General features: G+C 51.3%; 1 protein-coding gene across 2 annotated transcripts in view; it reads right to left on the bottom strand.

Annotated features, from left to right (window-relative positions):
* The window catches only part of mical2b (microtubule associated monooxygenase, calponin and LIM domain containing 2b), a 187,367-nt gene that overhangs the window by 69,439 nt on the left and 92,632 nt on the right, over positions 1-25,296 (bottom strand). Inside the window, exons 14-23 of one of the 2 annotated variants that reach the window (XM_078415258.1) lie at positions 23,833-23,945; positions 19,866-19,934; positions 18,253-18,381; positions 14,791-14,916; positions 11,679-11,846; positions 8,194-8,304; positions 6,274-6,390; positions 4,902-4,994; positions 4,409-4,498; positions 198-305 (exon numbers count right to left, since the gene is read on the bottom strand). In XM_078415258.1, coding sequence (XP_078271384.1) covers positions 198-305; positions 4,409-4,498; positions 4,902-4,994; positions 6,274-6,390; positions 8,194-8,304; positions 11,679-11,846; positions 14,791-14,916; positions 18,253-18,381; positions 19,866-19,934; positions 23,833-23,945 — 1,124 coding nt within the window. The remainder of the gene's footprint in view (positions 1-197; positions 306-4,408; positions 4,499-4,901; positions 4,995-6,273; positions 6,391-8,193; positions 8,305-11,678; positions 11,847-14,790; positions 14,917-18,252; positions 18,382-19,865; positions 19,935-23,832; positions 23,946-25,296) is intronic. The other variant, XM_078415256.1, reaches the window with a different exon arrangement.

The following is a 25,296-nucleotide window of genomic DNA, read 5'->3' on the forward strand; positions in this document are numbered from 1 at the left end:
TGTCCCGCTCCAGCTTTTTGCGTCTATCTTTGGTGTAAACCAGCATCTGCAGTTACTTATTACACATTTAGTCTCACCCTGCTGTATTGAAATGAGCATCAACACGGGTGAGAGGTGTCGAATGAGCTTCAGAACGACAGCCAGAGAGATGTGAAATCAGTCAGCACAGGATCTACCCGCTCCAGCTGAAAGCTTACCTGCTCCTGAGGGGCCACCACTGCATTGGGCCTGTGGTCCGTCCGGTAAAGTTTAACCAGAATCTCCGCCATATCTCCAATGACTGTCGAAACCTTCCCCACCGTCATCTAATCGCCAGGGCGGCGGAGAGAGAGCAGAGAAGAAAGGGCAACATAGAGAGGAAGAGGGGTGAGAGAGACAGAGAGAGTGTGTGATAGAGAGAGACAGAGAGAGTGAAGAGAGAAGACAAAAGGAAAGTGGTGGGAGAGAGGGAGAGAGTGGAGGGAGAGAGTGGCAGGAGAAAAAGAGAAAGAAAGGTGAAAGAGAGAAAGAGAGTGGTGGGAGGGAGAGAGAGAGGGAGAGTGGGAAGGGTGGGGGAGAGAAGAAAGGGGAGAGAGAAGAGAGGGGGAGAGTGAGTGAGAGAGAAAATAGATGGAGCGAGGAATAGGTGGAGCAGAGGCAAAGGGTGCAAAGAAAAAGAAAAAGAAAAAAATTGAAAGAGAAAGTGGGAAAGAGACAGATGATAGAAATCAGAGCGTAGCCTTAAAGCTGAAGCAAGTCAAGTGCTGGATAATCAGGACCAGCGAGTATCAGGCAGGCATCCGGATAACTCGCTCTCCACAAGACGCCAAGCTGCAGAGGCTCACGGCTGCGGTTAGTAACCGTCTGGACACGCAAAGCTGGTAAATGAGAGGGAGCTCATGACCCCCTGTGCTCCTGGGATGCAGGGCTCAGCTGACAAAAACCCTTCAGCCAGCGCTGCAAGGGAAGTGCCCTTTCTCTTTGAACGAGGCACAACTTGAGGAGTTCACCTGTCGGCACTGGTTGCCAAGGTCATACCTGTTGGTATTAGCTGCCATGGTCACACCTGTGGGCACTCACTGCCAAGGACACACCTGTGGGCACTCACAGCGAAGGTCACACCTGTGGGCACTCACTGCCAAGGACACACTTGTGGGCACTCACTGCCAAGGTCACAGCCGTGGGCACTCACTGCCAAGGTCACACCTGTCGGATTTAGCTGCCAAGGTCACACCAGTGGGCACTCACTGCCAAGGACACACCTGTGGGCACTCACTGCCAAGGACACACCTGTGGGCACTCACTGCCAAGGTCATACCTGCCGGTATTAGCTGCCAAGGTCACACCTGTGGGCACTCACTGCCAAGGTCATACCTGTCGGTTTTAGCTGCCAAGGTCACACCAGTGGGCACTCACTGCCAAGGTCATACCTGTGGGCACTCACTGCCAAGGACACACCTGTGGGCACTCACTGCCAAGGACACACCTGTGGGCACTCACTGCCAAGGTTACACCTGTGGGCACTCATTGCCAAGGACACACCTGTGGGCACTCACTGCCAAGGTCATACCTGTCGGTATTAGCTGCCAAGCACACACCTGTGAGCACTCACTGCTAAGGTCACACCTGTGGGCACTCACTGCCAAGGACAAACCTGTGGGCACTCACTGCCAAGGTCACACCTGTGGGCACTCACTGCCAAGGTTACACCTGTGGGCATTCACTGCCAAGGACACACCTGTGGGCACTCATTGCCAAGCACACACCTGTGGGCACTCACTGCCAAGGACACACCTGTGGGCACTCACTGACAAGGACACAGCTGCTGTCTCCCCTCCCCACCGTTACAATAGCCTGGTTTCCCAGGGGCCAAGTACTGGCTGGTCAGATCCACCTATAAGATCATTGCTCTCTTCCTTTCTCCACACATGCTGCCTGACCTGCTGAGTATTTGCAGCAACCCCTCTGCCCTGCACTCTGCAGTTCCAGCGAGTCGCTTAGTCTCTTGTTCTCTCTCGAGTCGAGAGATCGAGACTGGGGAGAGAAAAGGAGTCAAAAGTGACAAATTGCCATACGCATCGACAACGGAACAATACAATTCTTCACCAATGCAGCTTAACAGGCCAATGAACACAACAACGCACAAATAGATATATATTGATCAATAACGTCATAAATGTGTAACTCATACCACTGTAACCATAATAGTTATACCAGGTAACCATAATAGTTAACTATAAATTAGCCTCTCCTTCTCTGGAACTGAAAACACACATGATTTCTCACTTTTCTGATGAAAATCCATTGACTGTTTCCCTCTCCACAGACGCTACCCGACCTGCTAGTGTTTCCAACATGTTTTGGTTCAATTACGTAGTTGTCCTTGGGTTTATCTGCAGAACCATAGCCCGTCTGGTTCAAGAATAGCAGCCATCAGCTCCTGAACACGACACAACATTAACCTCGCAGCACAACATTGTGATCTTTGCACTGCATCGTTGGTTGCATTACAGACTTAGTTTTGCATCATAATGGTTACCTAGTATTATGGTTATTCATTTATTGTATTGTGCATTATTACATATTTATCTGTGTGCTATTGCCTTAATGGGCAGCTAGTAAACATTTCACTGTTCCGTTGTTTAGTTTGGGATACAGCGTAGAAACAGGCCCTTCGACCCACCGAGACCTCGCTGACCTCACCTCCCACACACACTAGGGACAATTTACAATCTTTACCAAGCCAATTAACCTTCAAACCAGTACGTCTTTGGAGTATGGGAGGAATCCTGAGCACCCGGAGGAAACCCACGTGGTCACAGTGAGAAAGTACAAACTACGTACAGACCTGCAGTCAAGATCGAACCCGGGTCTCGGGCGCTGTAAGGCAGCAACTCGATTGCTGTGCCACCCTTTTGTTGGTACGTGTCACAATTAAACAGTCCTGACTGCTCACTCACTGTTCCTCCCCTCGCCTCAAAATGGGGCCTCTTGCATATGGGCAGTGGGCTGTTTTGTACATTCTGTACTAACCGGGAGAATTGTGCTTCTGGTGGGGGATAGTCTTGCTGAGCTGTATCAAAAATATATATTTCACTGTACCTGGCACACATGGCAGTAAAGAAGCCATTGAACCATTGACCCCAATGATCAACCCTCCTCCTTCACTCTCCCTGACCCTTCACCTTCCTCAGCCTCCTGTGGGAGGGGCAGTACTGGACAAGTACTCGTTCAGGTCCACATTCCCAACCCAGCCGTCCCCATGGACATAACCATTCCCCCAGCTGTTCGCCATCCTCACCGAAGCCTCTTCATGAGACTCAAAGTTGCACTGAGTTGTCACCTGCCTCAGAATAACTCAGGTCAAAGGTGTGACAGAAGATATTTGCAAAGTGCAGGGGTAACTCAGTGGGTCAGGTGTCACCCATTCTGGAGAGAAAGGATGGATGACGTTTCGGGACTGGACCCTTCTTCAGACTGATGAAGAGTATGAAGAAGGCTCTTGACCTGAAACGACACCCTTCGGGTCTGCAGAAGGGTCCCGACCCAAAACATCACTCATCAGTCTGAAAAAGGGTCTTGACTCAAAACATCACCCATCCTTTTTCTCCAGAGATGCTGCCTGAGAGGGTTGACCATTGGGGTCATTGGTTCAATGGCTTCTTTATTGTCATCTGTGCCAGGTACAGTGAAATACAATTTTTTGATACAGCTGAGTTACTCCAGCACTTTCTATTTTCGGTGTAAACCAGCATCTGCAGTTCCTTTCTACTCAAAGGTGTGACAGTTAGACAGAGAGAAACTGCACGGGAACAGACCCTTCGGCCCATTGAGTCCATGTTGTCCATCAACCACCCACTTTATCATTAACGCTACACAAATTCTATTTTACTCTCCCCCTGTTCCCATCAATCCCCCTCGGATTCTACCCATCACACTTTAGGGGACAATTACAGCAGCCAATTAACACACCAACCAGCACGTCTTTTGGATGTGGGAGGAAACCAGAGCACCCGGAGGGAAATGGGTGGCAAGAGGTATGGGGGGGAAAGCAGGAGAATGGGGTTGAGAGGGAAAGATAGATCAGCCATGATTGAATGGTGGAGTAGAATTGATGGGCCGAATGGCCTAATTCTGCTCCAATAACTTATAAATTTATGAAACTCATACAATCACGTGGAGAACGCGCTAACTCCACACAGACAGCACCGGGGAGGGGGGGGGGGGTCAAGATTGAATCCGGGTCTCTGGAGCAGTGAGGCAGAAGCTCTAGCCACTGCGCCACCGTGCCGCCCATCTCTTCGGGACCATGAAGGGACGGGAGCCATGGTCTTGCTGTGGTTGCAGCAGTTACTGAGGAGCAGCTGGTGAATTGCGCACACCTGCGACTAGCAATGCGTTGCATGCACGGTTCAGGACATGCAGATACCTCTCTGCGACAGTGCTGGGCAGAGACTGTAGGCTGGGGGATGAACCTTTCACTGTGGGGACAGAGTCCAGTTGACCCTGAGTTGGGAGTCTACAACGAGAGAGAGAAGAGAGAGAGAGAGAGAGAGAGAGAGAGAGAGAGAGAGAGAGAGAGAGAGAGAGAGAGAGAGAGAGAGGAGAGAAAGCAGACAGCAATCAGCTGCAAGTCCTGGCAGACCAGAATTTGGCTCCATTCTCATTTCAGTTTTAGACTTTAGAGATACAGCATGGAAACAGGCCCCTCAGCCCACCGAATCTGTGTCAACCAGCAATCACCCCGTACACTAGCACTATCCTACACACAAGGGACAATTTACAATTTAAGCCAGAGAGATTATTAGACTAATTGCTCATTGGGTTATCACAGGCTCGATGGGCCAAACAGTCCAGAGGGAAATTACTTTCTTCAGTCCTACTGCTGATTTGGGAGACCAGAGAGTCGTGCTCACACTCACCTCAGCTCTAGCCTTGTGTTGCACACTCGATTCATCTTTGACACCGAGGAACATCCTTTCCAAATTAATGGCGGCCTCCCTGATATCACGTATCTGAGGGCAATTGTCACCCGCACAGGAAGGAAGAACAGGAGAGGAACGGAGGAGAGGTGAAGAACAACAGCAAAAGAGAAGAGATGCAGATCGGCGAAATCAAAGCAGAAGATTTATTCTCACAAGTTTATTACACGACTGACGCTAAAAGCTGCTTCGTTTATTGTACTAAAGGAACCTGGTTAACACCAGTTAACAATGCCCCGAAACTGACACAACTGAGGCAGAGCGATGTGGTACAAGACTGCAGTGAGATGCATTGCCCGAGAGCAGAATCAACAGGAACCAACAAGGGACCTGCAGAGATACTGGCAGGGGGACGTTTGACAGGGATGGACGGGCGGGATGTTAGAACATGTACAATGGCTGAATGGTCACCTGGGCTGTGGGGCTTCACAGGGAGGGGCAGTACTGAGGGAGCGCCGCACTGTGGGAGGGGCAGTGAGGGAGTGCCACACTGTGGGAGGGGCAGTGAGGGAGCGCCACACTGTGGGAGGGGCAGTGAGGGAGCGCCACACTGTGGGAGGGGCAGTGAGGGAGCGCCACACTGTGGGAGGGGCAGTGAGGGAGCGCCACACTGTGGGAGGGGCAGTACTGAGGGAGCGCCACACTGTGGGAGGGGCAGTACTGAGGGAGCGCACAGCCATCATACATCTTTCAATCGAGTGCCTGAGCTAAAGGGAGAGGCTTGGCCTGGGAACGCAGGAAGCTGTGGGGTGATCATATAGAATCATGTGTAAAGTCTTGAGGGGAAATAGATAAGGTGAATGCACAAAGATCTTTTCCAAGTGTGAGGGAAACGAGAACTAGAGGGCAGAGGAGAATGGAAAGATTTAATAGGAACCTGAAGGTATCACACAGAAGATGTGGGTTAAATGGAATGGACTGCCAGAGGATGTAGTTGAGACAGGTGCAGCAACAACATGTAAAAGATAGGAAAGGTTTAGGGATATGTGCTAAAGGTGGGTGAATAGGACTGGTTTAGACCAGGCATTTTGGTGGGCATGGACTAGTTGGGCCGAAGGGCCTGTTTGTGTGCTGTGTGACTCTAACCAATGTCACTGAGCCCTGACCTGTAGTGTGCTGTGCTCCCTCTGCCACCTTTGATACTTTACTGCCCAAGGTTCCCTTTGAGGGACATAGCAGGTGCTGGAGAAATGTTGGAGTCCCTCTCCCAACGCACAGAGAGAGAGAGTTACACAGCTGGGATGTGAAGATGCTTCCCCGGCCTGTACCCGGGGAGTGCGTGACGTTAGTCTGGGCCGTGCTGGGCGTGTACCTGCGTTGGCGGGTGGAGCAGCTGAGGCACGGCTGGAGGCATGGAGAGAGCAGAGCCATGGGTGGAAGAGGCAGCACCAGCAGCAGCATGGGATGAAGCGGAGTCCGGCAGACCCGACTGTTAGCGAGAGATGCGATGGAATGTGTGGGAGGCAACCGAGAAAACAAGAGCAGAGATGGATGAAAGCCACGTTCACGGAACGGCGCAGAAAGCCGGTCAGGATTAGCGGAGCACGCGGAGAGCCTCAGACGCTGGGATCTGGAGTCAAACACAAAGTGCTGGAGGAACTCCGCCGCCCGGGCAGCATCCGCGGAGGGAATGGACAGGCGGCCTTTCGGGTCGGAACCTGTCATTGTGACGGGCTGGGAGATGGTGGCCTGGTGTTTGTCTGTGGGGCAGAGATGGGGAGGTGTCTGAGAGCGGGCGCCTGGCCTCAGCACGGTACAGGTCAGCCCACCAGACTACAATGGCACCCCATCCTCAGCGCGGTTTGTTGTCACGATCGGGATTGGTGCGGAGTGAGTGAGGGGCTGTGCGTTCACAGGGGGTGAGTGAAGTGGAGATGGCCAATGACCCTGGGTCAGGCAGGAGGTCAAACGAGGACCGGATGCCAACAGGAGTCGACGTGTTGGAGATTGGTGGGAGTGAGTCTGAAGAAAGGCCCGACCCGAAACATCTAAATATATCAGTGGATAGAGTTAAAGCAGGGAGAGATAGATCATGCTCGAAGGCAGGAGAATGGGATTGGGAGGGAGAGATAGATCAGCCATGATTGAATGGCGGTGGGCCGAATGGCCTAATTCTGCTCCTATCACATGATCATGATCACCTGCCAATCTCCCTCCACAGATGCTGCCTGACCCGCGGAGTTCCTCGCCCACTTTGTTTTTTGACTAAATCGGGATTTGAGCCTCCTAAAGGTCGCTGGGCACTGTACAGAGACCAAGGGTGGGGTTGAATCAGACTTCAGTCACTGAGTCATTGCGCCAACTCAGCAGAGAGGCACGAAGTGGACACAGACTCTAACCCCTGGGCTCCAATCTGCAGTAGGACACGAGGAGAGACTGAGGTGACACCATCCGTCCGGCAGTGAGCTCCATCCCAGAGAGAGGGAGAGACCACGGGGTGGGAACGCACATCCGGAACGCTGAGCCAGGAGGCTGGGAATGTTCTGGCGAGTGTACAACAGGGGTTCAAGGTGGGATGGTGTTGGGGGAGATGAGAGATCAGTGCCCAGTGTAGGGGTGAGAGGTCAGTGCCCATGGGGGTGAGAGGTCAGTGCCCATGGGGGTGAGAGGTCAGTGCCCAGTGTGGGGAAGGTGAGAGGTCACATGACCCCCCAACCCACTGTTCCCCATGGGGAACAAGTACCAACCCTGTGCCCCTCCACCTAGCAGCCCACCCCTTCTGGGGGCAAGTGAGGGTGGGCAGCCGATCCCCAGAGGATAAGACATGGACCTCCTGACACCGGACAAGGCTGGATACACCCAGCGGGTCAGGCAGCATCTGCAGAGAGACAAGATTACCGATCGGAGAGTACTTTCCCCTGCAGACGCTGCCTGGCCCGTTGACCATTCTCAGTGGGATTTCTGCTTTTATTCCAGACCTCCAGCGGCTTGCAAAGTCTTTCACTTTTCACTGAATAGACGGAGTTCAGTCCAGAAACACTCTAGATGTGACATCTGCAAGGAACTTCACTTGGACAATGGTACGGTCAGAAGTGGCCCTTCAGCCCAGAGAGGCTGTGCTGTTCCATAAGATCGGACCACTGAGTGGTCCATCCGAGGTCAGCTCTGTGACCTGTACCACCCTCTGACTTTGGTTGGCAGGGTGGGCATCATGCTACCTCGTTGAGGGAGCGTTCCCGCCAGCCATGCCCGCTTGGCAACAGACTGAAGCATGGCCACACACAGTACGAACCTGATGTCTCAGCGTCCTGGCCCCAAAGAGAGCGGTCAGGTGAGCTCCTCTCTCCTTAATGCTCTTCCTGCTAAAGGGAACGTCACCTTGTGCGAGGGACAGAGCCTTCCTCTGCCGTGAGGAAGACAGGAGAGGAAAGCAAGACAAGATTAAGACTAAGGGCAAGGAAGAAATGGGGTGGCGGGAGGGTGCGAGGGGGCAGGTTAGTATCGATGTACAGATGGAGAGGGAAGGTTAGTATCGATGTACAGATGGAGAGGGCAGGTTAGAGGGCAGGTTAGTATCGATGTACAGATGGAGGGGGCAGGTTAGTATTGATGTACAGATGGAGAGGGCAGGTTAGTATCGATGTACAGATGGAGAGGGCAGGTTAGTATCGATGTACAGATGGAGGGGGCAGGTTAGTATCGATGTACAGTTGGAGAGGGCAGGTTAGTATCGATGTACAGATGGAGAGGGCAGGTTAGAGGGCAGGTTAGTATCGATGTACAGATGGAGGGGGCAGGTTAGTATCGATGTACAGATGGAGGTGGGGAGGGAGGGTTATTCCCTGGTTCCACCTCTGGGAGAGTAAGACCAACACAAAGTCAAAGGGACAACTGTGTGACGGGGATTAACCGCCAACTGTTGGGGAATGGACAGTAAGATGCAAGAGGAAACTCTCATTGTAGAAGGAGGAGGCCACTTGGCTTCACCACTGAGAGAGATCATGGCCAACCCATTGCATCTCCAGTTGTCCACCTTCCTCCCTGATACCAGGTCCTGATCCAATAAAAATCAACCTCCAATTTCCACCTGGGCTGAAAGTCCCTGAGTGCAATTCAGCTGCTCCCAGAGTAACAGGGACCGCCAGACATCTCCTCGAGTTTAGTTTAGTTTAGTTTAGAGATACAGCATGGACAGGCCCTTCAGCCCGAGTCCACAGTGGCCATCGTCACCCGTTCACACCAGCTCCCTGCTATCCCACTTTCACATCCAGTCCCTACACGATAGTGTTCAATGGTTCACGTGTGCAATGTTGCTACACGCAAGTGTGCAATCTTGCTACATGCAAGTGTGCAATCTCACTACACGCACATGTGCAATCTTGCTACACACAAGTGTGCAATCTCGCTACATGCAAGCGTGCAAATTCACCATGCACAAGTGTGCAATCTCACCACACGCAAGCATGCAAAATCTTGCCACATGCCAGCATGTAATCCCACTAACACGCAAGCGTGCAAATCCACCACATGCTAGTGTGCAATCTCACCACACACAAGCGTGCAATCTTGTCACATGCCAGCTAGCAATCTCACCATATGCCAGCATGTAATCTCGCTAACACACAACCATGCAATCTGACCACATGCAAGTGTGCAATCTCACTGCACACCAGCTCAGCGCGGCAGCCTGACTGAAGACAAGCAACAACCCTAAACAACAATAGCCACAGCTGCAGGATGGAACCGTGCAATAGTAGCAACTATGGAGCATCTCCTGACCCTGTGCATTGCATCCGCTCGGTCCTGCAGCTACAGGTCAGAGAGCGACTCCATCAACATCTCCCGTCCAAACCCTCAGCTCCCTGGACAGACGGGACACGTGGGAGGGATCCAGCCCACAGCAGAGAGAGTGATAGGGAGAATGGGGAGGATTTGCTCAAAACCACGAGAGATTCCGATGGGGTAAGTTAGGAGAGAATAGCAATGGATACATATTTGAAGGAAGAAGAGAATTACAGGACAAAACCAGCGAAGTGGAGGTGAGAGGAGAGCTCTCAGAGATGTTCAAAGAAATGCACAGTGTTGGAGGAGAACAGGGTGATTGATCAGAGCACGCAAATGAACAGAGATTAGTAAGTAATGATGCAGGGCAGGAGGGAAGCAGAGAGAGAGGAATAGAAACAGGAGGCAGAGGGAGAGAGTGAGAGAGAGAGGCAGAGAGTGAGAGGGAAGAGAGAGTGAAGGGGGTGCAGAGAGACAGTACAGAGTGCAGAGAGAGTACTGCAGAGAGTGTGAAGGAGTGCAGAGAGGGAGGGGAGAGGGAGAGGGAGGGGAGAGGGAGGGAGAGAGAGGGAGGGGAGAGAGAGGGAGGGGAGAGAGAGGGGGAGAGAGGGAGGGGAGAGAGAGGGGGAGAGAGAGAGAGAGGGAGGAGAGAGAGAGAGGGAGGGGAGAGAGAGGGAGGGGAGAGAGAGGGGGAGAGAGAGAGAGAGGGAGGAGAGAGAGAGGGGGAGGGGAGAGAGAGAGAGGGAGGGGAGAGAGTGGAAAGAGTGCAGAGAGAGGGGAGAGGGGGTGCCTTGGCAGTCCATGTTGCCACCTGACGGCGGGGGGGTCCCCAGTGGGGGTCTCTCTACAAGGGAGTCCTCCCCCTTTACATCGGGGACCTGGGGTGGAGAGTGTTGCACAGAGCCGTGGTTTGTAATAAATTTGTGAGCCGGTTCACGGAGTCGCCAGCCGTTTGTATTTTCAGCGGCGAGGAGTGTGTGAGGTTGCTGCCGCTGTACGAGTATCTGAAGGGGCTGCTCCTCAAGTTTTGGCTGCATTTTTGTCCTACGATCCTGTTGTTTGGGCACAGGGCTGGGAGTGGGGAGGGCTGACCGGGAGGGCGGGATCTCCCTGTCAGTTTGCTCCTGGGCCTGGCCAAGATGGCCATTCACGGGTCCAGCGGACGGTCGATGGTCACACGAGAGTCAGCTGCCTGCCCCTCTTCCGGGCCTATGTCCGTGCTCGCGTGACCCTGGAGAGGGAACACGCGGTGTCCACGGGGACTCTGGAGGCTGGTCGCTGCGGGGGGGTCGAGGCTATTGTAAATAAAGATTGCACCATTCTACTATAATGATTGATTGATGTATTGTGACCTTTGAGCGTTTATGTACTTTTTGGTACACTGTAATATGCATTTGTTGAATAAAGTCCTTGGAATGGGAAAAAAGGGGAGAGGGGTTTGCAGAGAGGAAGGGGAAGGGAAGGTGTGCAGATGGAGCAAGAAAGTGGAGTGAGAGTGGAAATGTCCAGAGGGAGAGAGAGAGGAGAGGGAGAGTGGGGACGTGCAGGAAGAGGTAGACTGGGTAAGTGCAGGGAGAGGGAGAGTGGGAATGGGCAGGGAGAGGGAGGGGATAGGGAGAGTGGGGATAGAGAGGGAGAGTGGGGAAGTGGGGGGAGAGGGAGAGGGAGAGTGGGGAGAGAGAGGGAGAGTGGGGAGAGAGAGGGAGAGTGGGGAGAGAGAGGGAGAGGGAGAGTGGGGAGAGAGAGGGAGAGTGGGGATAGAGAGGGAGAGGGAGAGTGGGGAGAGAGAGGGAGAGGGAGAGTGGGGAGAGAGAGGGAGAGTGGGGAAGTGGAGAGAGAGGGGAGAGGGAGAGGGAGAGTGGGGAGAGAGAGGGAGAGGGAGAGTGGGGAGAGAGAGGGAGAGTGGACAGAGAGAGGGAGAGTGGGGAGAGAGAGGGAGAGTGGGGAGGTGCAGACACTGCACACAGGTGTGAGCTCAGAGCAGCAGTATGTCACCTGTTCAAGCTTCTCCTCGAGGCGCTGGAGACGCTGCAGGACGCCTGACAGTGCGAGGGCAGCATGGGGGGTTACCGGCACGTGCTTGCCCACCCCCGCCTGCCGCTCGGCCTCCTTCACCAACTTGGCCTCCCTGATCACCTGCTCAGCACTGGCCGCCAGATCAGACTACCAGACAAAACAACAGCGTGAGCCCGTGACCAGTAACCCGGCACCTTCACCACAACCTCTGTGGAGAGGTGGGAGTGGGAGCAGGTAGGCCCAAGGCCCAGCCTAGTGCGAGGGGTGGCTGAGCCGATCACCAGAGCACAGGCTGGACACCAAACCCATTGTTACTTTGAGGTTATCATTTTTAACACGTTCAGTCCCATGAATGCAAACTGCCCATCTAATATGATGAGGTTTGGGATTGACTGATTGAAAGATACAGCATGGAAATAGACCCTTGTCCCACCAAGTCCACCCCAACCATCAATCACCTATTCACACCAGTTTTATGTTATCCCACTTTTGCACCCACTCCCTACACACTAAGGGCAATTTATCAAAGCCAATTAACCTACAAACTTGCACGTCTTTGGGATGTGTGAGGAAACCAGAGCACCCGGAGAAAACCCACGCAGACACAGGAAGAACGTACAAACTCTGTGCAGACAGCACCCGTAGTCAGGATCGAATGGCGGGGGCTTCAATGTCGGGAGCCCCGACTGCCCCGACGTGGCAACTTCAACAGCCTGACCGCGGGAGAAGACGGCAGGGGAAGAGAAAAGACATTCTGGCCTTCCATCACAGTGAGGAGGTGACTGGAGGAGACTCACTGTGATGGATGTTTCTTTTTTTTGTTTGGTGTTGGTTTGTGATTGTGTGTGTTATTACTTATTTTTATTGCTCTTATTGTTGGACTGTGGGGAATGGAATTTTGTCCAAAAGACTTGTTTTTTTGGTGACAATAAAGGTTATTCTGATTCTGCATTGGCCCAACCAGTCCATCCTGGGTCTTGTGCCGACTAGAACACGTGCGGCACGGTGGCGCAGCAGTAGAGTTGCCGCCTTTCAGCGCTTGCAGTGCCGGAGACCCGGGTTCAATCCCGACTACGGGTGCTGTCTGTGCAGAGTTTGTACATTCACCCCGTGACCACGTGGGTTTTCTCCGAGACCTACGGTCTCCTCCCACACTCCAAAGACGTACAGGTATGCAGGTAAATTGGCTTGTTATAATCGTAAATTGTCCCTAGTGTGTGTAGGATAGCGTTAGTGTGCGGGGATTGATGGTTGGCGCTGTCTCGGTGGGCCGAAGGGCCTGTTTCCACGCTGTGTCATAGAAACATAGAAACATAGAAAATAGGTGCAGGAGTAGGCCATTCGGCCCTTCGAGCCTGCACCACCATTCAATATGATCATGGCTGATCATCCAGCTCAGTAACCTGTACCTGCCTTCTCTCCATACCCCCTGATCCCTTTAGCCACAAGGGCCACATCTAACTCCCTCTTAAATATAGCCAATGAACTGGCCTCAACTACCTTCTGTGGCAGAGAATTCCACAGACTCACCACTCTCTGTGTGAAGAAATGTTTTCTCATCTCGGTCCTAAAAGACTTCCCCCTTATCCTTAAGCTGTGACCCCTGGTTCTGGACTCCCCCAACATCGGGAACAATCTTCCTGCATCTAGCCTCTCCAACCCCTTAAGAATTTTATATGTTTCAATAAGATCCCCCCTCAGTCTTCTAAATTCCAGCGAGTATAAGCCTAGTCTATCCAGTCTTTCTTCATATGAAAGTCCTGCCATCCCAGGGATCAATCTGAACTAAACTAAACTAGGTGTCTCTAAACTAAACCTAAAAAAAATTCTCTCTGTGGAAAGAAAGTGTGTGGGGGAGGGGGGATGACCTAATGGCAGGAGAGGGCTAACTGAGTGGAAGTACTGTCAATAAAGAGGAAATAAAGCTGTGATGACTGGAAATGAGCAGTTTGGCTGGCTTACCCCGGGATCCATGTGATCAAACTTTCCACACCAGTCTTCCATCCAGGGCCTTACCAGAGGCCGTACTAAAGACCCACTTCACTGCTCTCGTGAGTCCTCTGGGTGGCCTTCCCACGAGTGAAGGGTGGGAAGCTGGTTATGTGAAAATGTTGGCTCCGATGTTCACTCTCATCTGGCTGCTACCATCGGGAAGAGGGTGCAGGAGCCTGAAAACCATGAGCTCCAGCTTCAACAACAGCGTCTTCCCAGTGACCATCACGCTCGTGAACACTGCGCAACACTAACCTCAGCAACTGTGATCTTCCATGGGCTGTGTCTTTGGTCGCAGTACAGACATTGGTCTGGCACTATTATGGTCACCCAGGATTACCGATTATTGATCCATTTTATTGATTATTATGTATTATTGGTGTGTTATTGCTTTTATGGGCCTGTAAGGTGCAACAAGTAATATTTTCATCGTTCTATTGCTGGTTCATTTGACAATTAAACGCTCTTGACTTGGCAGGGGTGGCTATAGACCAAGTTTGGTAAGCAGGATTAGGAGAGATAGGTTGATGTTGGTCAGTATTGATATGGCGGGCCGAAGGGCCTGTCGCTGTGCTATAACTCCGTAACACTGGGAATTCTACATCAGAACAACCTAGCTTTTCTTAACTTGAAGCATTGCCTAAATAAATCTCTTCCATGGAAGGTGTTCCACTCTTTCTATTTTAAATCATTATATGCTGTTTGGTCTTATTTCGTTTTTGGAGATACAGCATGGAAACAGGCCCTTCGGCCCACTGAGTCCACACCGACCTTCGATCAGCCGTTCACACTAGTTCTATGTTATCCCACTTTCTTATCCACTCCCTATGCACGAAGGGGCATTGCAGAGGTGAATTAACCTCTGCACGCCTGAATCTCTGGCACTGTGAGGCAGCAGCTCTACCAGCTGCACCACTGTGCTACCTGTTTTCCTCGACATTTCTTTCCAACCCAACCCTCATTGAATGTTCCTGCAGACTGACTGGGAACCAAAGCCAGCACTGGGTTAGTGGGGTTTGATCCAGTGGACCTGTGGGCATCTGCTCACTCCCGATCCCCACGACCAACGTCACAGCCCGGTGGCGCTCGATCTTCATACCTGGCTTGTCCTTGTGCGGTGATCTGATCCTGTCGGATCCACCCGGCAGGTGAGGAAGCGGGAGTTCACACTGCACTCGGTAGGGACGGGTGACGCAGGTATCGGTGCGCTGGGAGGTGCTGTTCCCTTGCAGGGCAGACGGGGGAGAGAAAGAAAGAGGGAAGGAAAGGGAGAAGAGAGACAGAGAGAAATAGTCGGTGACTTCCATCGTTAGGAACACAAAGATGTCAGCAGCGAGAAACAGAGAGGACAAAGGTGACTCGGGCTGAAGGCTGCCTCGAGAACAACACAGTAACCGAGCTTTAAAGAGTCAAGCAGCATCAGTGGGGTGAAAGGAAATGTTGAATTTTCAGGGCGAGCCCCTGCATCAGTAATGTGCGAATCAGGCGTCATTTGTGCACACTTCACCCGCAGTGTGGGCACTTTGTGTGCAAAATGCACGAACATTGTACACACGTTTCACACACGATTCACTCAAGGAACGGAGATGAGGAAGAACTTTTTCAGTCAGAGGGTGGTGAAGGTGTGGAATTCTCTGCCTCAGAAGGCAGTGGAGGCCAGTTCGTTGGATGCTTTCAAGAGAGAGCTGGATAGAGCTCTTAAGGATAGCGGAGTGAGGGGGTATGGGGAGAAGGCAGGAACGGGGTACTGATTGAGAGGGATCAGCCATGATCGCATTGAATGGCGGTGCTGGCTCGAAGGGCTGAATGGCCTACTCCTGCACCTATTGTCTATTGTCTATTGTCTACGCACAATTCAAACAATCACACGCAATGTTGCTTGGTCCACACACGATTCACGCACAATCCCCGTTTCTGTGTGTTGTCTGAGTCCATGTGCCTGTGATGCTGCTGCAAACAAGGTTTGCATTGTACCACTGTGCCTCACCGTACATGTACACAAGGCAATAAGCCCGACTCCACGTTGACGATTCCTCCTCTGCCCCCCTCCCGTCCGCCACAGATGCTGCTTGACAAACTGAGTTCCTGCAAAAGCATATTTTGTTTTGCTCCAAATTCCAGCGTCTGCAGTCTCTCATTTCTCTGAAACTTCAGGCTCAATGGAAATCCTTAACGGAGGCTGAAGATCCAACCGACCCAACATTCCCATTTGCATCCACCACCTGCACTCTGCTCCATCACATCACCCAGGAACCTCACCTCACCCACCTGAAACTCTCTCATTCCTCCCTTCAAGTCCCAGCACAGTGACACACTCTCCCAGTCCCTCCCAGCCCAAGACTACAAGATACTGTAGACAGTGTGAATGCAGCCCAGTCAATCCATCCACCCCCACATTGACCCCATCGACACTTCACGCTGCCTCAGCAGCGCCACCAGCATCATCAAGGACCATTCCCTCCTCTCCCCTCTCCCTTCAGGCAGAAGATACAAAGGCTAGGAAGCATGTCCCGTTTGTCCAGTGAGAGAGGAACACACTGAACTCCCACCAACGGAGGAGGAAACCCTCTTCAAAATCGGCAAAGCACAAACTGTTGGAGGAGCTCAGCAGGCCAGACAACATCTATGGAGGCAATGGGAAACAGCGTTTTGGCACGGGGCCCCTCTTCGAACTGAAGGGTCCTAACCCAAACCTTCATCTGTCTAATCCCTCCACAGATGCCGCCTGACCCACTGAGTTCCTTTTCTCCAGCACTCTGTATTTTGCTCAAGATTCACCTGCAGGTCCTTATGGCCCAGTAGACTTTACTCAGCCACTGTCCGTAAAAATGACCAGATCTCCAAATGGTTGCAGAAAGACACAGACTTGATATTCAACATTGAACTGCTCCGAAACAATTCTCGTCATTAATTGCTGCTGTTAATGGACTGCTGACGCAATAGAACAAAGTACATCACAGGAACAGGCCCTTCGGCCCACAGAGTCTGTACTGAGCATGAAGCCAAGTTAAACTAATCTGCTCTGCTTCCACACGATCCATATCCCTCCATTCCCTGCAAATCTACATGCCAAAGCATCTGAACCCCACTATTGTCTCATTTGTGCCTCCACCACCACCCTTGGCATCGCAGTCCAGCTACCCACCACCCTCCGTGTAAAAGACTTGCCCCCCACACATCTCCTTTAAACTTTGCCCCTTTGGCCTTAGGGCTGTGCCCTTCGACCTTTGACATTTCCACCCTTGGGTGGAAACCTCGGAGACAGGTAGAGAATCAAACAATTAGTGAAGTGAATGCTGTCACTTTACCTCCTCCTCCCATTCCCACATTGACCTTTACTCCCATTCCCACACTGACCTTTACTCCCATTCCCACACTGACCTTTACTCCCATTCCCACACTGACCTTTACTCCCATTCCCACACTCACTTTTACTCCCATTCCCACACTGGCCTTTACTCCCATTCCCACACTGACCTTTACTCCCATTCCCACACTGGCCCTTCTGACCTGGGCCTCCTCCACTGTCAGAGTGAGGCCACACGCAAATTGGAGGAACAGCACCTCATATTTCGTTTGAGCAGCTTACAACCCAGCGGTATTAAATATGATTTCTCTAACTTCAAGTAACCCTTGCATTCCCTTTCTCTCCATCCCTTCCCCACCCTAGTCGTCCAATTGGTTTCACTGCAGTCCTGCTGAGTTTCACTGTCTCACTCGTTATCACCTACTCCACAGCCAACAATGGGCCATTGTGGGCTCCACCTTTCCTTGATCATCGTTGCTGGTTTCGGTGTATCCTTTTGCATACCTTTCGTGCATTTGTTCTTTGTACCTCTTCATATCTCTAGTTTCCCCCTCCCCTCACTCTCAGTCCGAAGAAGGGTCTCACCCACGAAATGTCACCTGATCCTTTTCTCCAGTAACGCTGCCTGACCCTCTGAGTTACTCCTGCATTTTGTGCCTATCCTTAGACATTCTGGCCACTCATTATCCAGTGGAACCTCAAACACAGTGGTGTCAGTGAACAACTGATAGAAACATAGAAACATAGAAAATAGGTGCAGGAGTAGGCCATTCGGCCCTTTGAGCCAGCACCGCCATTCAATATAATCATGGCTGATCATCCAAAATCAGTACCCCGTTCCTGCTTTCTCCCCTTATCTCTTGATTCCATCAGCCCTAAGAGGTATATCTAACTCTCGAGAAAGAGAATTCAATCCAGTGAATTGGCCTCCACTGCCTTCAGTGGCAGAGAATTCCACAGATTCACAACTCTCTGGGTGAAAAAGTTTTTCCTCATCTCAGTCCTAAATGGCCTACCCCTTTATTCTTAAACTGTGACCCCTCACCCTGGACTCCCCCGGCATGGGGGACATTTTTCCTGCACCTAGCCGGTACAATCCCTTAAGATGATATCATGGCACTCACATCAGCACAATGCACAACCATCAGACAATGGAGGCCAAACCAGTGCCCGGTGCTCCCCACTCGCTGTGAAGGGGCAGCGGTGGCAGGGTGGGCTGCAGGGAGGGGGTTCCCTGTGGCCGCCGTGTCTCACCTGCCTCTGCAGCGAGGTTCCCGCTGCGTTCTCCTCGAACTTCGCCAGCAGCTGGCTGGCCATCGACTTCACCTTGTTGTGGTTCGTGACGAGAATTGCCTCCTTCTCCTCGTCCCTGGAATTCGCCGCCTGGGTGGAGAAAGGGAACGGTGCAAAGAGCTAGAGGCAGCACAGCCAGTCACTCACTGACGCCAGCATACTGCGGCACGGTGGTAGAGCTGCTGCCTTACAGTGCCAGAGACCCGGGTTCCATCCTGACCACGGGTGCCGTTTGTATGTAGTGTGCACCTTCTCCCTGTCACCACGTGGGTTTTCTCCGGGTGCTCCGGTTTCCTCCCACATTCCAAAGACATGGTTAATTTGCCTCTGTACATTGTCCCTAGTGTGTAGGATAGAACTAGCGTGTACGGGATGATCGTTGGTCAGTGCGGACTTGGTGGGCCGATGGGCCTGTTTCCATGCTGCAGTCTCTAAACTAAACTAAACCTCCACCTCTCCCCCCAGGGCTAACAAAACCATAAACTGACCAGGAAGGGGATTAAAAACAGCAGGCAAAATTAGCGTGGAAATTCCAGCACCTCCACATCACCTTCAGACTAGCAGCAACTGTCATTTTAGATTTTAGATTTAGAGATACAGCGCAGAAACAGGCCCTTCGGCCCACCGGGTCCGCGCCGCCCAGCGATCCCCGCACACTAACACTATCCTACACCCACGAGGGACAATTTTTTTACATTTGCCCAGCCAATTAACCTACATACCTGTACGTCTTTGGAGTGTGGGAGGAAACCGAAGATCTCGGAGAAAACCCACGCAGGTCACGGGGAGAACGTACAAACTCCGTACAGACGGCGCCCGTAGTCAGGATTGAACCTGAGTCTCCGGCGCTGCATTCGCTGTAAGGCAGCAACTCTACTTAAAATATAATCTTTGGAATTTATAGTATTACAGCCCATTTCACACCCAATTTTACCGTCCTTTGAATCTGATGCTCTCCTAGAATGGTTTTGGTATTGGTTCATTATTGTCACCGAGATACAGTGAAAGACTTTGTTTTGCACAGTAACCAATCAAATTATACAATGTATGAGTACAATCAAGCCATACTCAAGTAGAACAAGTCACAAAGTACTGGGTAACTCAGCAGGTCAGGCAGCCTCAAGAGGTAGTGCAAAAGAGAAAAAATACCAGAGTGCTGAGTGTAGTGTTACATCGTTATAGAGTTAGAGTTACAGAGAAAGTCCAGATTAAAAAAAGTGCAAGGGAGGCAGTGAGGTAGATTGGAAGATCGGGACTACACCCTAGCTTATAGGAGGACCATTCAGCAGTCAGTAAACAAGGGGGAAAGCTGTTCCTGATTATTCCTGAATCTGGTGGTATAAAGGTGCTTTCACACTGTTGTCTCCTCTCCTGACGGGAGAGGGGAGAAGAGGGAATGAGCAGGGTGGGAGTGGTCACTACTTGCTTCCCGTTATCCGGAGTACATTGCCCACCTCCACCCCCATACTGGGAAGATCACCGGCGGGCGGAGTTCCCCGACTTGTACCAGAGCCGGGACTTGTTCAGGGAGGGAACGACTCCCACCACGAAGGCCCCACCATCTCCCCACTCACCTCCTGCCAGTCCGTGGTAGTCCTCTTCCTCCGCTTGTTTGCCGCGTCCTTGTCTTCACTTTTCTTTTCCTGTTGACAAGAAACAAGGCATCAAAAACCCATCTCCCACTTGGAGCACACCTAGACCCTTCAGCTGTCTAGTTCCTTAGTATCGATCCAAACAATTCCATGCAATGTGAGAAACATCTTTCCGAACAACTGGGGTACAAACATTCAGGCCGTTACTCTGTGATAGCTTTTCATTAAGCAAATGACAAACTAACCCCTCTGCCCAACTGTCTCCCCACACCCCTGTATCAATCCCAAAACTAACTCCCTGCTTTCTCCCCACAACCCTATATCAATTCCCAACCTAGCCCCCCTGTCCAGCTCTCTCCCCACAGCCCAATATGCCAACTTGGTCAGCATACACTTGATGGGTTGAAGGGTTTGTTTCTGAGCTGTGCAGCTCTGTAACAAAATGGAAGATAGCTCCGGTGATTCCATTATTTAAGAAGGACACCAGTGAAAAGCCAGGGAACTACAGGCCAGCGAGCCTTATCTTAGCGGTAGGGATATCACTGGAGAAAAGCCAAACAGATGAGTTTGTGTACATTGGGAAAGGCCGTGGCTGATCAGGGAAAGCCGGCATGGCTTTGTGCAAGGGAAGCCTGCATCAGTAATACAAGGTTTTTTGAGGAGGTAATCAAGTAGCTTGAAGAAGGCAGAGTGGTCAGTGTTGAAAATATGGACTTTAAGAAGGCATTTGACAAGGTCCCGTGTGGTAGGCTGGACTAGAAGGTTAAGGCACAAGACGTCTAAGGTGGGTTGGCTGTGTAGGAAAATAACTGCAGATGTCTGTTCAAATTGAAGGTAGACACAAAATGCTGGAGTAACTCAGCGGGTCAGGCAGCATCTCAGGAGAGAAGGAATGGGTGACGTTTCGGGTCGAGACCCTTCTTCAGACTGATTTCAGGGGAGTGGGCGGGATAAAGATAGGATGTAGTAGGAGACAGGAAGACAGTGGGAGAACTGGGAAGGGGGAGGGGAAAGAGAGGGACAGAGGAACTATCTGAAGTTGGAGAAGTCAATATTCATACCGCTGGGGTGTAAGCTGCCCAAGTGAAATATGGGGTGCTGTTCCTCCAATTTGCGGTGGGCCTCACTATGACAATGGAGGAGGCCCATGACAGAAAGGTCAGACTGGGAGTGGGAGGGGGAGTTGAAGTGCTGAGCCACCGGGAGATCAGGTTGGTTAAGGCGGACTGAGCGAAGGTGTTAAGCGAAGCGATCGCCAAGCCTGCATTTGGTCTCGCCGATGTAGAGAAGTTGACATCTGGAACAACGGATACAATAGATGAGGTTGGAGGAGGTGCAGGTGAACCTCTGCCTCACCTGGAAAGACTGTTTGGGTCCTTGAATTGAGTCGAGGGGGGAGGTAAAGGGACAGGTGTTGCATTTCTTGCGGTTGCAGGAGAAAGTACCTGGGGAGAGGGTGGTTTGGGGGGGAAGGGAAGAGTGGACCAGGAAGTTACGGAGGGAATGGTCTCTGCGGAAAGCAGAAAGGGGAGGGGATGGGAAGATGTGGTCGGTAGTGGGATCCCGTTGGAGGTGACGGAAATGTTGGAGGATAATTTGTTGTATACGACGGCCGATGGGGTGGAAGGTGACATCACCCATTCCTTCTCTCCTGAGATGCTGCCTGACCCGCTGAGTTACTCCAGCATTTTGTGTCTACCTTTAAGGTGGGTTGGCTCCAAAACTGGCTAATGACTGGGGTCAGAGGTAATAGTGGATGAATGCTCTTCACATTGGAGGTCTGACCAGTAGTGAAGCGTAGGGATCGGTATGACGTATATTAACATCTTGCTTGTGATTCTAGGAGGTGTGACTGGTAATTCTGTGCGTGACACAGAAATTGGGGATGCTGTGGATAGCAAGTAAGGTTGCCCAAGCCTACAGCAGGACTTAGATCAGAAGGGTTGGGCAGAACATTGGCAGATGGACTTTAATCCCACCCTGTATGAGAGGATGCATCTTGGGAAGTCATGTTGGGGTAGGACATATATAATAAATGTTCGGGAGCTAAGGAATGTAAATTCCTTTAGGGTGGCACGGTGGCACAGCGGTAGAGTTGCTGCCTTACAGAGCCAGAGACCTGGGTTCAGATCCTGACTATGGGTGCTGTCTCAAACGGACTTTGTACATGTTCCCTGTGACCTCGTGGGCTTTCTCCGGGTACTCCGGTTTCCTACCACACTCCAAAGACGTACAGGCTTATAGGTTAATTGGCTTCGGAAAGATTGAAAATTGTCCCTAGTGTGTGTCGGATAGTGCAAGTGTACTGGGTGATTGCTAGTCGGCGCCGACTCGGTGGGCCGAAAGGCACGTTTCCACGCTGTATCTCAAAAGTCTACAGTAAAGTCTAAGTGAATAGAGGTCCAAGTCTGTAGTTGCCTGAAAGTTGTAACACAGTTAGGTCGGGTGGTGAAGAAGGCATACAGCATGCTTGCCTTCATAGATCAGGGCGGTGTAGGAAGATAATGACTGCACAGGAGAAGGTGCAGAGGAGATTCACCAGGATGTTACCTTGACTGAACGAAGTTCATAATCAGGAGAGACTGGATAGACTGGCTCTCCCTGAAGTGAAGAAGGCTGAAGGGTAACCTGAGAGGACTTATATAATATTATCAGAGATATAGATGAGATGGGTAGTCTGAATCTGTTTCCCATGGTATCAAAAACAAGAGACAGAGGTTTAAGATGAGCAGAAAGGGGATCTGAAGGGTAAGTTTTATAGACAATAGACAATAGACAGTAGGTGCAGGAGTAGGCCATTCGGCCCTTCGAGCCAGCACCGCCATTCAATGTGATCATGGCTGATCATTCTCAATCAGTACCCCGTTCCTGCTTTCTCCCCACACCCCCTGACTCCGCTATCCTTAAGAGCTCTATCTAGCTCTCTCTTGAATGTATTCAGAGAATTGGCATCCACTGCCCTCTGAGGCAGAGAATTCCACAGATTCACAACTCTCTGACTAAAAAGGTTTTTCCTCATCTCTGTTCTAAATGGCCTACCCCTTATTCTTAAACTGTGGTCCCTGGTTCTGGACTCACCCAACATTGGGAACATGTTTCCTGCCTCTAACATGTCCAACCCCTTAATAATCTTATACGTTTCGATAAGATCCCCTCTCATCCTTCTAAATTCCAGTGTATACAAACCTAGTCGCTCCAGTCTTTCAACATATGACAGTCCCGCCATTCCGGGAATTAACCTAGTAAACCTACGCTGCACGCCCTCAATAGCAAGAATACAGAGTGTTTAATAGCTGGAACATGCGACCAGATGAGGTAGTGAAATCAGACCTAATAAAATGATATTTAGAGACACTAGGCATGGATATATTGGTGGTGCTTAAGAGGCTTTTAGATAGGCATATGGATATGCACAGAATGGAGGGATATGGAGCATGTACAGGGAGAGGAGACAGATTTAATTTGGCATCATGTTCAGCATGGACGTTGTGGGCCGAAGGGCCTGTTTGTGTGCTGTACTGTCTGTTCAATGTCCAACGTAGGATGTGGGCATAACGGCCATTAGGGTCGATGGGCAAAAAGATGGGCATGGACATGATGGGCCGAAGGGCTTGGTTCTGTGCTTTACTGTTCTATGTTTGATAAAGGAATTGGGTATAATGGCCATTAGGGTAGATGGACAAAGGATGAGCATGGACATGATGGGCCGAAGGGCTTGGTTCTGTGCTGTCCCACTTGCTGTTGTTGCCCCCCCCAACCCTCCCTGGGGGGGGGGTCGAGCCCCACATTCACCAATCTCTCAGGAGAGAGAGGAGTCCCGCCTGTGTTTACAGCTGTGGTCTCCCACTCGGGCCTTGCCTCCTCCAGCTGCAAACCTCTGTCCCACACCTCCTCCCTCGCCCAGCCCTTGAGGGGTTGGCCACAGGCCGGGCCAGCACACTGTGCACACCTTGGGAGTCCGCTTCCTGGGCAGCAGGTTGATGACGTTGCAGAGGGAGTTGGATTGCCTGGGTTGGAGCGCACTAATGTCGTTGCTTCCTTCCTTCCTGAGCTTGAAGACAGCTGCTGGCAACAAAAAAAAAACATCATTTTCTCGTCAAGCTCAACCCGTCAACGTGAATGGCAAAAGAAGCAGGAGCAGTTATTTCAATTTATCGTCACATGTACCGAGCGAGGTACACCAAAAACCTTTTGTTGCACGCTACAGCGGAAAGACTATACATGATTACAATCGAGACATCCACAGTGTGCAGGGACACGATAAAGGAAATAATGTTAAGTGCAAGATAAAGTCCAGTAAAGTCCGATTAAAGATAATCCGAGGGTCTCGGGGAGGTTGATGGTAGCTCAGGACCACTCGCTCGTTGGTGATAGGATGGTTCAGTTGCCTGATAACTGCCGGGAAGAAACTGTCCCTGAATCTGGAGGTGTGCGTTTTCACACTTCTGTACCTCTTGCCTGATAGGAGAGGGGAGAAGAGGGAGTGACCGGGATGAGACTCGCCCTTGATTATGCTGGTGGCCTTGCCGAGGCAGTGTGAAGTGTAAATGGAGTCAATGGAAGGGAGGTTGGTTTGAGTGATGGTCTGGGCTGCGTCCATAATTTGCAAATTTGTAATTTCTGGCGGACTTGGGTGGAGTTGTTCCCAAACCATGCTGTGATGCATCCCGGTAAAATGCTTCCGACGGCGCATATGTGGCCTTGAAGATGCATCAGTATCATTTATTGACCAGCTGGGACGTACTCAGGAACAGCAGCCTGCCGGGACTGTGGGAGCAGCTTCAAGTGTGAATAGTGAAAGGCCCGGATAGAGTGAATGTGGAGAGGATGTTTCCACTAATGGGAGTGTCTAGGACCAGAGGACATAGCCTCACAATTAAAGGATGTTCCTTTAGGAAGGAGATGAGGAGGAACTTCTTCAGCCAGAGGGTGGTGAATCTGTGAAATTCATTGCCACAGACGACTGTCAATGGATATTTGTAAGGCAGAAATAGATAGATTCTTGATTAGTACGGGTGTCAGGGGTTATGGGGAGAAGGCAGGAGAATGGGGTTAAGAAGGAACGATAGATCAACCATGATTGAATGGTGGAGTAGACGTGATGGTCCAAATGACCTAATTCTGCTCCGATCACTTATGAACTTATGAAGAGGGAGAGCAGTGAGTGGTGTTTGTGGACCTGTGAGGGAAGGTAATGGGGAGATTAGGTGAGGAATGATGAGTCACATCCCACCCTCATCTGCTCCTGCAAACCCACAGCCGGCAATGGCTCAGGGTTCAAGGTCTGATCACTGTTTGCAGATTCCACCATGTCCTCGCCCCTCCCTGGCTCTCCAACCTCTCCCACACCCGCTCTAAACGACTCTTGTTCATTCATGATGTACAGGGGGTTCTTGGGATCCATGTCTACGGC

Source organism: Rhinoraja longicauda, chromosome 18 (assembly GCF_053455715.1).
Source record: "Rhinoraja longicauda isolate Sanriku21f chromosome 18, sRhiLon1.1, whole genome shotgun sequence".
NCBI classification, from domain to species: domain Eukaryota; kingdom Metazoa; phylum Chordata; class Chondrichthyes; order Rajiformes; family Arhynchobatidae; genus Rhinoraja; species Rhinoraja longicauda.